General features: G+C 48.0%; 6 protein-coding genes across 6 annotated transcripts; 3 read left to right on the top strand and 3 right to left on the bottom strand.

Moving 5' to 3' along the window:
- Positions 1–1,873: 1,873 nt before the first annotated feature.
- On the top strand, positions 1,874–2,430 carry VFPPC_03806 (hypothetical protein; the record flags this gene model as incomplete). Its single annotated transcript, XM_018283262.1, has 2 exons — positions 1,874–2,299; positions 2,350–2,430. The coding sequence occupies 2 exons, from the start codon at positions 1,874–1,876 to the stop codon at positions 2,428–2,430; spliced, it is 507 nt and encodes a 168-aa protein (XP_018137569.1).
- Positions 2,431–3,378: 948 nt separating this feature from the next.
- On the bottom strand, positions 3,379–3,948 carry VFPPC_03805 (hypothetical protein; the record flags this gene model as incomplete). Its single annotated transcript, XM_018283261.1, has 3 exons — positions 3,379–3,723; positions 3,780–3,850; positions 3,909–3,948. The coding sequence occupies 3 exons, from the start codon at positions 3,946–3,948 to the stop codon at positions 3,379–3,381; spliced, it is 456 nt and encodes a 151-aa protein (XP_018137568.1).
- Positions 3,949–5,048: 1,100 nt separating this feature from the next.
- VFPPC_03804 (glycosyl hydrolase) lies at positions 5,049–6,131 on the top strand (the record flags this gene model as incomplete). The annotated part of the gene is made up of 1 exon (XM_018283260.1): positions 5,049–6,131. One exon carries the CDS (start codon positions 5,049–5,051, stop codon positions 6,129–6,131), a length of 1,083 nt encoding a protein of 360 aa, XP_018137567.1.
- Positions 6,132–6,789: 658 nt separating this feature from the next.
- Positions 6,790–7,846, top strand: VFPPC_03803 (short-chain dehydrogenase; the record flags this gene model as incomplete). The annotated part of the gene is made up of 2 exons (XM_018283259.1): positions 6,790–7,416; positions 7,472–7,846. 2 exons carry the CDS (start codon positions 6,790–6,792, stop codon positions 7,844–7,846), a joined length of 1,002 nt encoding a protein of 333 aa, XP_018137566.1.
- A 403-nt stretch (positions 7,847–8,249) lies between these two features.
- VFPPC_03802 (fungal specific transcription factor) lies at positions 8,250–10,589 on the bottom strand (the record flags this gene model as incomplete). The annotated part of the gene is made up of 5 exons (XM_018283258.1): positions 8,250–8,608; positions 8,703–8,996; positions 9,045–9,361; positions 9,412–10,013; positions 10,062–10,589. 5 exons carry the CDS (start codon positions 10,587–10,589, stop codon positions 8,250–8,252), a joined length of 2,100 nt encoding a protein of 699 aa, XP_018137565.1.
- A 1,171-nt stretch (positions 10,590–11,760) lies between these two features.
- Positions 11,761–13,359, bottom strand: VFPPC_16837 (glycoside hydrolase family 88 protein; the record flags this gene model as incomplete). The annotated part of the gene is made up of 4 exons (XM_018294590.1): positions 11,761–12,271; positions 12,326–12,530; positions 12,580–13,054; positions 13,120–13,359. 4 exons carry the CDS (start codon positions 13,357–13,359, stop codon positions 11,761–11,763), a joined length of 1,431 nt encoding a protein of 476 aa, XP_018137564.1.
- Between the last annotated feature and the right edge of the window lie 1,311 nt (positions 13,360–14,670).

Here is a 14,670-nt window from a genome sequence, read left to right as displayed (position 1 = left end):
TAATAGTTTCGACAACAATAGTTTAGGGTGGAGTATTGATGAGCAAATATTATTACTACCTTGAAAATTCCAAAACTGCCATTATACAGTTTAGATATTCAGGCAAAACGAAGACTTCGACGAACAAGCACGTCCAACAACTTCACGCTGACAACCTCAGCTTCAGAAAAGTACTTGATGTTCTTGGGGTTATACTATTGAGCATCCAATTACTTTAACATGAGCAAAAGCGACAACATCCTCTCTGACCGTGCTTTGAACTTGCTAATAGATACTAATTGCAAACAACATCAGCACTCCTTGGCTTGTCACGTCTATGATGCAGTCTTCCGCAACATGACAAACTCCCACTCCAGCCATTGCACCCGTGTTTGATGAGCTATTGAATAACGCCCACCTAACAAAATCCACCTGATACTGTTGCCTAGGTTGTTCACGAGACGAGAAGAGAGTGGACACAACAAACAAATGCACAAGAAAAGGGGAACGACGAAGAAAGTCGGTGTGTATTCTGTGGCTTGCGTAGCTGAAATGTAGATGAATGAAGCAGAATGGTTCTACGCCTAAGGGGTCATGCAGGAGAGTGTCAATGAGGCTTTGTTGCCTACATTTGAAGCCACTCGACAATCATCAACTTTGCCGGAGAACAAGTTCTCGCGCGGGTGGTAATTCAAAAAGCCTCATTCGCTTGTTTAAAAATAACTCTGGAAGCACATCTTCCCGGAGCCTCTTCTCCAGCTACAATGGAGCGCGTGCCTAAACGGTAGTCGCAAACGTCGCAGTCAAGCCGATTCAGCAATACACTGTCGTAATATGAGCGTAAGGCGCCGCCCAAAATGTGGATTGATCAAAATGGCTGTAATGGCTGTGATGGCATTTCCAGGGCAATCTCCACCTAATTTTGGAACAGGATGGAGGCGCTCGGCCACGCTGACTGCAGGTAGGTAGGGTAGGGTTCGGATGCCGACGATCCTGTTGTGTGGCTTCGTGGGCTGATTCCTAGAGGCGAGAGGCCCTCGTGTTTGTTGCAGGTGAAGCCATTTGGATGCACGGTGCCTGAGCCACATTGAGCAATAGTTTCTAGCTTTTGCTTTTGGCGCCGTTCTAGCCCATTGGGAAAAAAGTCGGGGTGAGACATGACCAACTTGTGTGCATGATTGCCGGATTTAAGCATATTAACCATAAAGCCACTGAGGTCTACAATGGTGGCATAGAGAAAGCAGATTGGTGATGCTAACTTGTGTATAGTGAAAGCAATGAATTTTGTCTGTCAGGATAGAAATATGACAAGAAACAGACATGTAAGGAATACGAGTGTTCTGCAGGCTCGATATACCATATGGATGCGAAATCATCCCGGTGAGTCTGGTGACGGCAGAGCAGACCATCACCAACCCCATGTCAAGTCCGGGAAGTGCCGACTAAAATGTAATAGCCGCCGGAAAGTCACAAGGCTGAAGCTGAGCTGCCACATCCCAAAGAAGCAATGATATTGATGTGAATGTGACGAAGGTGCCGCCGCATTGCGCCTTAGCTGTACGCCCTGTCTTGACTTCTTGACGATGATTAGACAGTCGGCTCGAAATTATCACAACTATTGTTGAGGTGGCTACGGGAAATTTGGAAAACCCTTGCAGAACAATATCAGCTCAAAGACAATCACCAAAGCAGTACGCCGAAGACTCCAAAAAGCATGAGAGTCAAGTTGACGAGCAGCTCACGATCCAAGTACAAATAGAAGCTCCTCTCCCTCCTCAACTCATCTTTCTCTCCTCATCACACAACTCAGTATTCAATACTACCACGGTCTTTACCTCACATTTTCAACACTCAAACTCTCACACTCTTTTCATCCCCAAAAACCTCCTTCAAAATGAAGTTCGCCAACGTTGCCCTTGCCATGGCCACTGCCGCCATCGCCGCCCCTGCCACCGACATTGAGACTCGCGGTGACCGCAACAGCTGCGACAAGTATCGCGGCAATGACCACGACCACCACGACTGGAACAACTACAACAGCCATGGCAAGCACCGCAACCGCCACGACCTTGACCGCTACCGCCAGCGCAACGGCTATGGTCGTCACCACGGCAAGAAGCAGTTCTGCAACAACTGGATCCCCGTTGACAAGGATCTCGTTGCCCTTGACATCGATGCTGACATCTGCCTCAACATCAACATCCCTGGTGTCCTCAAGGTTGACCTCGATGTCGATCTCGAGATTGACCTCGACCTCTTGGTCACCAACTACCCCAACTACAAGGGTCTCTACTGCTGCCCCGACCGAAAGTGCAAGAAGGTAAGCACACAGTCTTCACTCATAGAACTACAAACTGACACATAAAACAGGGCAAGAAGATCCAGAAGGACAACTGCTGGGAGCACGAGTGGGACGCCAAGTACAAGAACCGAAAGGGTGGCCGATACTAAGTGCTCACTTGACGGCCTCATCTGTTACGACGCCTTAAACCCAACTACTTTTGCCAGTAGTGAGATGAAGGGTTGGGGATTGAATCTGTTCAAAATGGCTGGGTATATGATGCACGAACCTTGCGCGACATGGAGAGTTTTTTCACCCGTGGCAATGGGATGAAAAGGTGTTTTTTTGAGACGTTTAGACGTAAATAGAAGCGGAGGGCATGTGTTTCGGCCCAAAGTGTTTTAACATTCTTTAGCTACGCCATAGGTTATTATGACCTGAGAGTAGTCTTAATTCATTCTTTTGTCTTTTACTTTCAGTTTGCCTCAAATTGTGAACCTTGCTTCAAGTGAGAAGTGCGGTTGAGAGTCAGCGCTTGAATTGCTCTGAAGTGGCTGGCGCCATGGACCGAGATTAGTTGCAATGAAAATAAACTAATATGTATCGTTGGGGTACATACATTGACTACTTTGTCCTGCTGGGTACCATTCACAGGCCAATATACAGCAAATGGAGTTGGGCGGACTGAGACGTCGTTACAACAAAGAACAACTGTGACTAAATCACTCGAACGTGATATGAACATGGAAGTGAGCAAGAACTACGGCCAGATTTGCAATCTTGGGGATATGGGGCAAAGGCTGACACGAGGCACTGAGGGTGCAAAAGTGGTGGACGATGAAGAGCCTTTGAGTGGCCTTCTCTGCAATTAATTGTAGTTGCGATACTTAAAAGCGTAGAGTGAATGTAGTCCCATGTTTCCTGTACTCCTCAGCAGCCATGTGTCGGCATAATGCTTGTACGATCGATGGCGGACCAGGCAGAGGAGCGAGTTGAGCTTGAGCTCAGCCATCACGTTGTCTCAGTCACATATACCACGGCGGAAACGTTGCGACAGTGCTAGTATTCGCCGATATCAGGTAAAATATATAAACTAAGAGCTCATCTCAACTAGCCGGTTAACCTTGTCGGGGCAGCAGTGCATCGCCCGCAGTCCCTCGGCCAGCTTGAGTTGTCTTCTTCGGGTCATTAGTGAAGGCATTACCACCAAAGGCACCTCTACCCTTTGATTCCTCGCCTTCTCCATCACCTCCAATACTTCTTCCGCCACGTATAGAGTTACCTTTAATCGAGCCGCCTTCGGCGTAACCTCCCCTGGAAATAGCGACTATCCCATTGGGAGAAGTCGCTTCACCACCTTTCGCAACACCACCACCGGCAACAGAACGATTCTGATCGGTGTGAATATATATGGTCTCATTAGGGGAGAGAATATCGCCGAGCGCAGCGTATTGGTCATTGAGCTTTTCCCCAAATAGTACATGGTCAAAACGCCCGGAACACTGTATTTGTTCCTGACCGAGGACATAAATTCTTTGACTGTCATGTCTTTTTCCTCTTTTGTTTCGAAAGGGGGATCCTCCTTCGCATCTGACAACTATAGTTAGTATGCTACTCAGATTAAACAAAAATGTGGTGCGAATACTACTTTCAAAAACAAAATAGAACTGGATTTCATCGTCCGCCATCTTTCGCAACGTCATCAAATAAACTCGAAGATCTTTCAGAAGCCCTGGGGTAGGGGTAGAATATTCTCTTATCTTAAAGTTGAAGGCAGAGATTCAAGCGTAATCATATTTCTCCTTAAGCTATATAACTCTTGATCCTCTAAGTGGGATCTAGGTTTATTTGAGGTGTGGCCAGCGAAAGCGGCAGCACAGGTCACAAGAGGTGCAACCTTAGGTGGCTCAAGTGTAACACGATTTCACTCAATATGTTTGGATACATTAAACCACTCAAGTCACTTTGATAGTAAGGTGATGATGTGCAGTATACCTAATATACAAAGAGAGAGAGTGAATGCGGCCCAAATATCTCATCAAATTCTGTGTTATGCCGACGTCTGATATCTATTGATGTATTGCTGGTTCGTACAAAAAAGATGACAAGAACATTGGTGCTGTACTCAAAGACATGGTAAGACACCTTTCGACCAGGAATTGGGCTATGTCATGGAGTATCTGGAACATGGCGTTGCTTGACAGGATTGAGGCAGGACTGAAGGACTGAGAGTGACGAACAACGGTTCGCTCTTGCATGGTCACCGCTTTGAGGTAAGACCTGCCGGGGTAATATATTTTCCTTTCTTCACAAGATGTTGCAGGAATGGTTGCACATCATCAACTCTGTATCCGATTTAATAACACCAAACGTACACATTTCATTGACAGAATCCGAAGAGTTCAAATTGCCCGTGATACATGAGGGGGAGGCGTTGGATCACCTGGAATATAACCCCAATTGGCCATAGTTCATTCTGTCAGCACGTTGGAAGACGGAGAAATCCCCAGCTTGACCTGTTGATCATCAGGGCGGGGTTACTCCGACTTATAACTAGCGCCGTTGGAGCAATTCTAGTTCACCTCATATGTATCATGAATCGCCGAAACCCCGAAATGAGGTCGGGCTGCTTCACCCCGAACCATCTCTCCATGCGCGCAAATGAGGACATGAAGTGTACTGGTAATGACGTGGTTATTGTAGTTGAGAATTTGATAAATCTGGGTAAAGTAGCAGTTTGACGGCATGCCTGCCAACATCACGCTCACCACCATCACATACTCCAACGATGAGACTTATTCGCCATATTCTAGCCTCCCTGTGCATCATAGGCGTCGCCAGTGCTGCCACGAGCTCCTCAGAGGTACCGAAAATAACCAAAAAGTCGGTTGAAAATGACAAAAACTACAAAGCACCATACTTCCCCCTCCTCGGCTTTCAAGAATACAAAGGCAATCCAATCCTGTCCCCCAACCCCGACAACAACTGGGAGTCCGCATACCTGTACAATCCCTCCGCGATTGTAATCGACGACAAAGTATGGTTGCTGTACCGTGCCCAGAACAAATCCAAGACCTCGGTCATTGGACTTGCCTGGTCTGATGACGGCTACCATTTCACGCGTCACGATAAGCCAATCATGACCCCGACTGAGTGGTATGAGAAGCCGGGTGGCTGTGAGGATCCTCGGGTCGTTCGTGTGAATGGCACATTCTACATGACGTACACTGGATATGACGGGCAGACAGCAAGACTTTGCATCGCAACGTCGACTGATTTGGTGACTTGGGCGAAACATGGACCTATTCTGCCAAACATTACGGACGTGGTATACATGGCTGGTAATCCTCAGGCAACGTATGTGGCAAGGCGTCAATGGAGCAAGTCGGGAGCCATTATTAATGAGCCCATTAACGGCACGTATTATATGCAATTCGGCGATACGTATCTATATACCGCAAACTCAACTGATCTCATTCATTGGAACTATGAGCCGTTCCCAGAGCCGTTTGCTCAAAGGCTCAACATATGGGAACAGTCGTTGATGGAATCTGCTGCTCCGCCAATTAAGACTAGGGATGGGAAGTGGTTGAAGATATATAACGGTGTTGGCACGGGTCTAGGAGGATTCAAGTTTGGTCAATACAGCACGGGAGAGATGTTGATGGATCCAGTCAATCGGCCAAACGGTCCTCCTATTGCACGATTGGAGGTCCCTCTCCTCCAGCCAACTAGTGTTCATGAAATTGATGGGCAGGTGGACAACGTGATATTTAGTGAAGGTTTGGTACAGTTTCACGGCAAGTGGTTTATGTATTTTGGGCAAGGGGACGAGTATCTGGGAGTTGCAACGACGGATGTGCAACCGTGATGCAGGTAGTAATGCGGTTCTGTGAGACACTGCGTCTTGACTTCGTCCTCATTGTCATATTTCGAGACAGGCACATACATGGCTTATCACAGTGCAAAGATTAAATGGATTCGGCATTGGGATTTCTCTCTAGCTCACACAAATTTGACTAACTTTACCACTTGGATGGCTTGGACTTTGAGCTGCGTAGTTCTAAAGTCTGTTCATGGTCTCCGTTCGGTGGAGTTTACTCCACACAGAGTGTATGGTAGAGCCTCTATGTCTTAATGGCATGCCAGTGCCTAGTCCGGCATTTGCCTTATACCCGTGTTGCGCAACGGCAGTTGTCTCTTTCTTGGCGGTCTGGGACAATACCATACTTGGACAATGCCGATCATGTATCCGCATCTACTCATATTCTGGACGTCCAGCCTGTTTCTATCTATTTGCAGAACGTCGAGGCTGGCAATAGTTCTCGGAATGAAGCTTCAACACACAATCGATGTGAGATCGGCCAAGAATCGTATAACCCCACGGATCTTACAGGTACGCGCATAGAGTTCAATTACGCAGCATTAATCATTTACTACACTTACAGTAACGCCACTCACTCGCTTGTAAAACTCTCTCTTCCTACATTATACCTCCAGCACTGATCGGGTCGTCGAAATCCCCAGCCATGGCGGGCCTCATCATCTTCACAGGCGGAAACAGCTCCATGGGAATCCCGGCAGCCGATCATTTACTCCAGAAATATCCCGAGTATACCGTGATATTCACCGTCAGAGACGCCTCCGACGACGATATTAATACAAAGACTTTACGCGACACCATCTCCAAGCACCCAAACTCCAAGGCATCGGTCCTGGCCCTCGACCTAGCTAGCCTCTCCGGTGTGCATGACTTTGCCGACAACATCATCGCAGGAATACAAAGCCGTAAATATCCCCGCCTTGCCGCCATCGTCTGTAACGCCTACTACTGGAATCTGATCGGAGACCCTGAGTTCACCGAAGATGGATACGACAAGACCATTCAAGTTTCTCATATTTCCCACGCAGCGCTGGTCTTGAGGCTGCTGGAGAGTTTTGACGCCCGTGGCGGTCGCATCGTGCTCATTTCTAGCGACTCGCATTGGCCTGGGAAGAATGCCATGGAGAAATACCCACCATCAATCGATGACTTGGAAAACCTGGTCAATCCTGCTGTGGACGATGACAAACAGGGCCGTGGCTACCAGCGGTATGCTACGGCCAAGCTGGCCATCACGACTTGGATTTATGCGCTGAATCGGCATTTGGAGAAGGTATAGTAATGAGATACACTCCATATTGATACTGTCATGTTACTCATCAATACAGGACCCGAACCTAAAGAACGTAACTGCCATCGCTGTGAACCCCGGAAACATGGTCGACTCACGCGCTCTCCGCACCAACACTCCGCCAAGCTTGCACAAAATGCAGACGTTTGTGTACAGGCCATTACTCCCCATTTTGAGACTCATAATGGGTCCGACTCTGCGAACAGCGGCACCAGCCGGCGCGGATGTCGTGGATTTGACTCTGAGCCCGGAGTATGCTGGGAAGCGAGGCTTTTTTACCCTGCTTCAGGATGACGAGAGTTCACCGGATAGCCGGGATGAGGAAAAACAAGCTCGACTTTGGAAACAGACTTTGCTCTGGGCTAAGGTTACCAAAGATAGCACGGTCTTGCAGGGTGCTTTCGAGGAATGATGGCTATTACCAATTCGTTCGGACATAAACTGCTGTTGGTCACCACGGACTGCCAATCTAGAGGAACCTAGGGAAGTGAGCAAGGCGCCGTCGTGTATCGATGGACAAAACTTCGTTGTTTTGCTCTGCATCAACGGTGAGAATCGCAACCTCGCTATTAATTTACGGTCGCATTAGAATCATGCAGACGGTAGTACGAGACTAAGTGCAACGTTGGTTTGTGGTAGCATCTGTCTTTTCAACAGGAAATGTAGACGAAATGATCTTGCCGGGAGTCTTCCACAGGCATATCTGCCACTTTTTGACCGGTCTTGATGGTCAAAGGGTTTCCGTACCAGCAATGCGAGATCCGTGTCGAAGTTAGATGCTTAGTCCCAGATGCATTGAACATCCCAATTGAATCTCAACTAAGTGGCACCGCGTCCCAGTTTCCAATCCCAAACGTAAAGTCTGTGCCGCTCAAAGTAAACACCCTGTCCATGTCTGCAAACTGCTGGTCCAGAAGAGTGTGTGACACCGCTGCCAACTCATCACCCAAACTTTCAGTGTCCAGACCAAGGGCCATCTCATCCACAACGTCGCCATTGCCTGCTACTGGTTCTGGCATGGGGTGTTGGGCAACCATGGTGGCTGCAGTGTAGTCAGCATCACGGACGGATATTCTCTTTTGCTGGCGACTTGCAACATTGCTTTCATGTCTTAGTGAGACAGAAGGCGAGCGCTGGTCGCTGGAAAACGGTGAAAGGTTATCCATTGCTCTTCCTGGATGTGAATATTAGCAGTTGTCGCCTAGTCCCTGGCAACATTTCGCAGAGGAGTAGTATATGGCAAAATGGAAAGAAGTCCCGCTACTTACCGATAAACAGTCCAGTATCTGGGTGACGAATGGCAAATGGGTCCGCATCATTGCAGGCAGTGGTGAAGGGATGTGTCAGTATCTGTGTGCAGAATCCAGGATCTGCGAGGCACTTCTCGTGAAGTCCTTCTAGCTCTGTGGCATATCTCGCTGCAATATCCAGTTCATCCGGCACGTTTTGTCGCCTCCTCTCTGTGACGTGTGCGCCTTGCCAACGCTGCGACATGTCGCGAAGGTACGATATGAGAGCAGAGAACTCGTTTCGCAGTTGAGTATCGTAGAGTCTCCAGTGAACTGTGATCGTCAGCCAGTAACCCCTGTGAGGATAACTTTTTGCCTTACCTAGCATGATCCTGGCGGCGATAAATGCACAGAATGCAAACTGTGCAGGCACCAGATAACTAATATGCGATAGGAACTTGCCAATGATGGAAGCAATTTCCGCAGCTGCCAGTTGACATGTTTCTGCACTACATGCGGTCGGTAGTTTGACATGATTCGTGAGATCGCGGGACGGATACGCGATGTGTTGATGCAATAAGATCATCGATGTGTTGTGCGTCAAATGCGCCAGCGTGAGGTTTGGATCCATCTCGATGGAAGGGTGATCACTAGAAACATTGGAGTCGCTCCATCGCTTCGGGAAGAACAGTTTCCAACTCACAGATATTAGTCCTTGCAAAGCTGCTATCATGACGAGACAACTTACTGAACCAAGCGCAAGTCCAATTCCTTGAACCGAGCCAGCCATTTACTGACCTGGTCTCGATCGCGAAAGTTAAACTCCTGTAGTAGGAAACACGATAGAACCTGACTCAACGACTCTGTAGCTTCGATCCGAAACGCTAATGCTCCAAGATTGGCTGCCTCATCTGTTCTGACAGCGCCGGGACTCAAGCCCTGCACATTGGACTCGGTGCTCGGGGTTCCGTGAGGACCAACATACGGCATCAAGTTTCCAATCTTGGAAGTTGATCTATCGAGGATACCAAAGAAAGGTGTTGCGGCCCGCTCATTCGAATTCCACGTTTTCCCATTCGAAGGCAACCTGCGATGTGCGTCTTGTGCCGTGATGCTAGGATTCCATCCGGACGTAACTGAAAGAAATCTGTCAAGAAGGAATATGTTCCAAAATACTCGTCGTCGCTCTTCCTCTTCTCCAGGACTTTGCGCCAGAGGTAAAAGCACGAGTGGGCGCATGAAGGAGTGGCGAGAAACCTCGTCCGGCTCAACCGTTAGCTGTAGGTATTCCACGCTTTTGACGAGTGAACCGACAATCGCCCATGCTCGTGGGGTGTTTGCTGAGCCCATCTACAACTGTTAGCGGTTTATTTCAAACTATAGTCCGATGCAGCCTACCCGGTCAAACGCAACGAGTGCTAACGCCTGGAGGTTTTCGATGGACAGCCCGTCCATGGCATTCAACATGACGACATTCCTAGAAATACGAATCTGCTCCTCAATAGCAACTTCATCAATTGGAATAGCCGTTGCATCAATTTGGCGGAAGGCGACAACGGTCATGCCATGGAGCAAGACTGTCATTTTTTGCGCTTCAACAGGTTCTAGGAGTCGCGCTCGAAACCGCCTTTGGTGAATGAACGGCATCCAATGATGGACGGTCGAAAAATATGCGTTGATTATATGTTCCAGTACGCCGTATGTAGGTAGTAAGGATGCGCAATCATCCAATTGATCCCAGGTCGGAATTGTGCTCATGGTGTCTTCTTGATGCTTACGTTTCCGGGAGTTGGCTAGCTGTGGCTGTCCGTATTGATGGCCGTTGCTAATAGGATATCTGCCACAGTGAAGATTATTTTGAACAGTTTCTGAATGTCCCATGCTTCCACTGCCAGCGCTGTCCTTGATCTGGTTCGCAATCAACATGGCTGCGTGGTATAGACAACCTTGCACATCGTTTGTATTTGGCATCGGCATCGGAGCCTGAGTCGCAGATTTACTTTGAGTCTCAAGTAGTAGTCTTTCTAGCGTTTCTACGAGACAGTCAATAACAGATATCGCCGCTCGCTGTACAAGCCATGCACGGGAGCTGTACCTATTCTCCTGTTTAACCCGTCAATTGCGCCGCTTCTCAATCCCGGCTTCTGCTTTCTTCCAGCGTAAATGCAGTCGCAAGCTGGCAAAGGCGAAAGTTAGAAATAATAAAGTAAAAGACGAAAGAATGGTCTCTTCAATGGAGACTCACACAGCCTGGCGCATTGTGAACAGCTGGGTATCTCTCTGTTGCATTTCAACTTCCGCTTACGGCACGACTGACAAGCCGGCATCTCCTCTTGATCATTTTGAGGGCTCTGAGGAGAGTGTGATCGTGGAACAGAGTTCACAGAGCGAGATCCCATTTCGGTGGTTGGGCCAAGCCTCACGCGAAGCTATATCGTTGAAGATTCGACAAGCGAGCAACATCAATGTTATCGCAATCCAAAGCAGCAATGAAAGATGGAAAGATTCGTCATGAACATGGATGAGCTCCGATGTCGACAGCAACACGCTTCACAGCTCGCTCGACAATCTCCACACTCCACAACTCCAACTATTGAAGCCGGTTAAGGACTCTGGGGAAGGCTAGTTCAGCCAAAACTGCGTTGATAGGTCGCTATATTCAGTGGCGGATACTTCTCCAGGGTTTTGCGGTTGGAACTAGTTCCCTGAGAGGCGGAAACGTTTGGCGCCGGAAAAATATCCACCACCAACAGCGGATGGAGGATCATCAGTTTTGGGGTCTGAGGCTGTTGACTCTACCCTACATGTTGCTCTTGACCACGTTGGCACAAGTTTTATGCCGTAGTTGCTGTTAAATGTAGTTATGATTTACGAAGAGTGTGAGCTAGAATATTCAGATGATGTTTCACACGATTGGAACTATAGTTGCTAGCTACGTTAATGGCTGTTGTTAGTTGTTGAGGCGGGCGTGAGTGCTGACTGGACAACTTTAGCCAGCCACAACAGCATCAGCACTAGTTGTTGTAGATGGAGTTCTCTAATCATGTATCTAATATCTAGTTCTTGTCTACATTTCTCCCCATAATCACAACCTCGCTCACACCATCCCCATTCTCAGCAGCTGGTTCCCAAACTCCAAAAAGTAATAGTCCGCATACACCAGTCCATGGTCGCAATATCTCATCACAGCATACTCGTTGTTATTGGCAGTTGCATGCTTCAGGATAGAGTCAAACGTCACACCCTCAGTCTTAATCTTTCCATCGTCGCCCATAAGTACCCTTGCCTGATCATTGGCTTGACATAAAGCAATAGTGTCGCTTGCGATGCGCAAAGCCTCATCCAGATATGGTGAAGTACTACCAATGATTTGATGCAAGAGGAGCAGGCCGTTTGCAGCGATCATCCCTGCAGAAGAATCACGCAGAGGCTGCGTCGCAGACACAGGAGCATCAAAGTCCCACAGAGGCACAAAAGGATGTGCGTGTTTTGCGCATCGAAGGCGACCCAAGAAATGATCAGACAACCGGATTGCCGTGTCTAGGAACTCTTGTTTCTTTGTCCAGACATATGTCTGTGCGAAACCTAGAATAGTCCACGCTTGGCCCCTAGTGACACGTATGGTTAGTCTTCAGCTTGAAGGCAGTGCAACATCAGCTCACCTCGACCATGTTGACCCATCACTATACCCTTGATGAGTGTGCTTGCTCTTTAGTTCGCCGTTTCGCGGATCGAAATTGACTACGTGCCACGTCGATGAGTCCTCTCGTATGAGATTCTTGCGAACAAAGTGGGCGTGATCAATCGCGATATCGATCAATCGCTGATTTGAAGTAAGGTGACCAATGTTGAATAACAAGTCAATGTCTAATAGCACGTTAGCCAATGATGGGAAGTGAGGAGCTAAGCTACGCACTGCACATGCTGTCCACAATGACCAAAAAGTTTGTCTTCTTGTCAGTGTAGTTGTATCGCTTGCTGATCGACTTGTCCCAGCTTCGGACAGCCTTCATTCTATCATCATATCGGGATGCAAGATTATCTGCCGCTCTAATTAACGACGCTAAGCTTTCGCGATTTCCAGTCAACTCCCAGTCCTTTCGCAGTGCCGGCTGCGTGATGAATCCGAGATCATGTGTGTTCGTGCGGTTAGCCATTTGGTGCAAAGGAGTAGCCGAAGTGCGACACAGCCGAAGCAAATCCTCGTGGAAGGCATTGTAGTTGCCGTCTGGTGAGTGACAGTACTTGGGGAATTTCATGCTTCGTTCAAGTAAACAGTATAAACTGCCTGGGAAGAATCCGCACGTCCAGAATACAACCTCGCGGCAGTTGTATCGACCGGGAGTATCTCCATCTTCTGGAGTCCATTCTGGATAGTCTGCGGGTGCTTTCTACAGACGACTGTTAGGGATGACTTCTTTTCCTGCAGTATTGATGATCAATTTCGTTGACATACCCCGTGATCGAGGAGTTCAATGGCGACTTTCAGGATCTTTGCTGCCGCGGATTCAGAGAACAGCCCGGACAGCTGTTCAGCAATTTGATGACGGGGCTTTAGCAGTGAGGTCTTGTCTTGAGTTGACCACGATTCGTCGACTGAAGTTGCGGACGAGGCAACCACGGAAATATCTTGACTGGTCGGGTTGGACAACACATGTTGTTCCTGCTCAGGCGGAGAATTGGATGCGGACGACATTTTGAACTATAGTGATTAATACCCGTTGGTTGACGAAAATCGACAAACGACTACGTGTGATGAATATCGTGAAGTTGGGAAGAGTAACAAACATACACTGCTGGACTTGTTGTCTTTCTATTGTGTATCATGCCTTACCCTGTAAATGTCACGTTGCGATAAACGCGATGGATAGCACCGTAGTTTCCGTGCCAAAGAGCTATCATATTGAACTCGGCAGATACAAACACCGAAACATAGGAATGAAGACCGTGGATTTCCCCGGCGGGAATCTCGGAGCTGGTCCGACTCTTGGCCCGATGCCCGTAGCCACACCACTGTCTCTTAGTCGCGATTGCTTTGCCAGCCACTTCTTCGCTGGAGCGGGCGACACTGGGGACAGGCCGATTGGCTTGTGGGTGTTGGAGATTGTTGCAGGTTTAGTTCACGGTTGGTCGCAGGGCACGGTAATGCTGAATGCACGTACTGCTACTATTCAGCTAGCAGCACCTTCAATTAACTGAGCAGCACATATACTACGTTTAGGTAATCATAGTTTGCTTCATCCTCGCCGCGATATGTGACGGCCATTGGAATAATTGCAAGTAGACTCTTCGTCGGGATGTTGTGTACGGCTAAACCACGAATCCAGGTGTCTTGTGTGCCTACGTGTGTTCCAAGAGAATGTTGACTACAATAGCTGATCATTGTAGCTTCATTCCGGTAAATTTGCGAAGAATTTAATTATTTATTTGAGGACTCATAGATACGAAGGATTGACGTCTTGGCTATACCAGGTCAATATATGTCAGAGAACCGTAAATTACAATGCCATCCTCTCGCCAGAGCCATTTCATTTGTCAATAATGCGATCAAATGCTGGTACTGGGGCATGGGACTCATCGTCAATACTTCGCTTTGGGGCAATTTAGCGTCGGCGCTGCCGTGTGCCGTCAACAGGATTACGTGTGACAGGAACGCACAGTCTTTGGGAAGAAATTTTTGACGCTTCGTAGGACTTTTGTTCGTATTTACGCGGAGGCTGTGCTACCCTTTCTACAGCAGAAGGCTGAATGTATTTGAGCTGACAAAAGTATCACACATCCTGAAATATGCCAGGATATGGTGAGACACGTTAGTGAATACTTAAGCTGCCCCTTCCAAGTTTGCTTGTGAATAGCGCCAGACCTGACGACTCATCATCGCATGGCGCGTTTTCTGGAAATAAAGTTGAGCTAAGTTTCGGCATATGCCTAAACGGGTGTGAACGAAAAACAACATGAAGGTTTCATAGCATGCCATTTTATGGGAGCCCTTTAAACTTCAGGCAGA

The sequence above is a fragment of the Pochonia chlamydosporia genome, chromosome 2 (assembly GCF_001653235.2).
Source record: "Pochonia chlamydosporia 170 chromosome 2, whole genome shotgun sequence".
Taxonomy (NCBI): domain Eukaryota; kingdom Fungi; phylum Ascomycota; class Sordariomycetes; order Hypocreales; family Clavicipitaceae; genus Pochonia; species Pochonia chlamydosporia.
The sequence above is the reverse complement of the archived record's forward strand: the minus strand, read 5'-3'. Positions and strand labels throughout refer to the sequence as shown.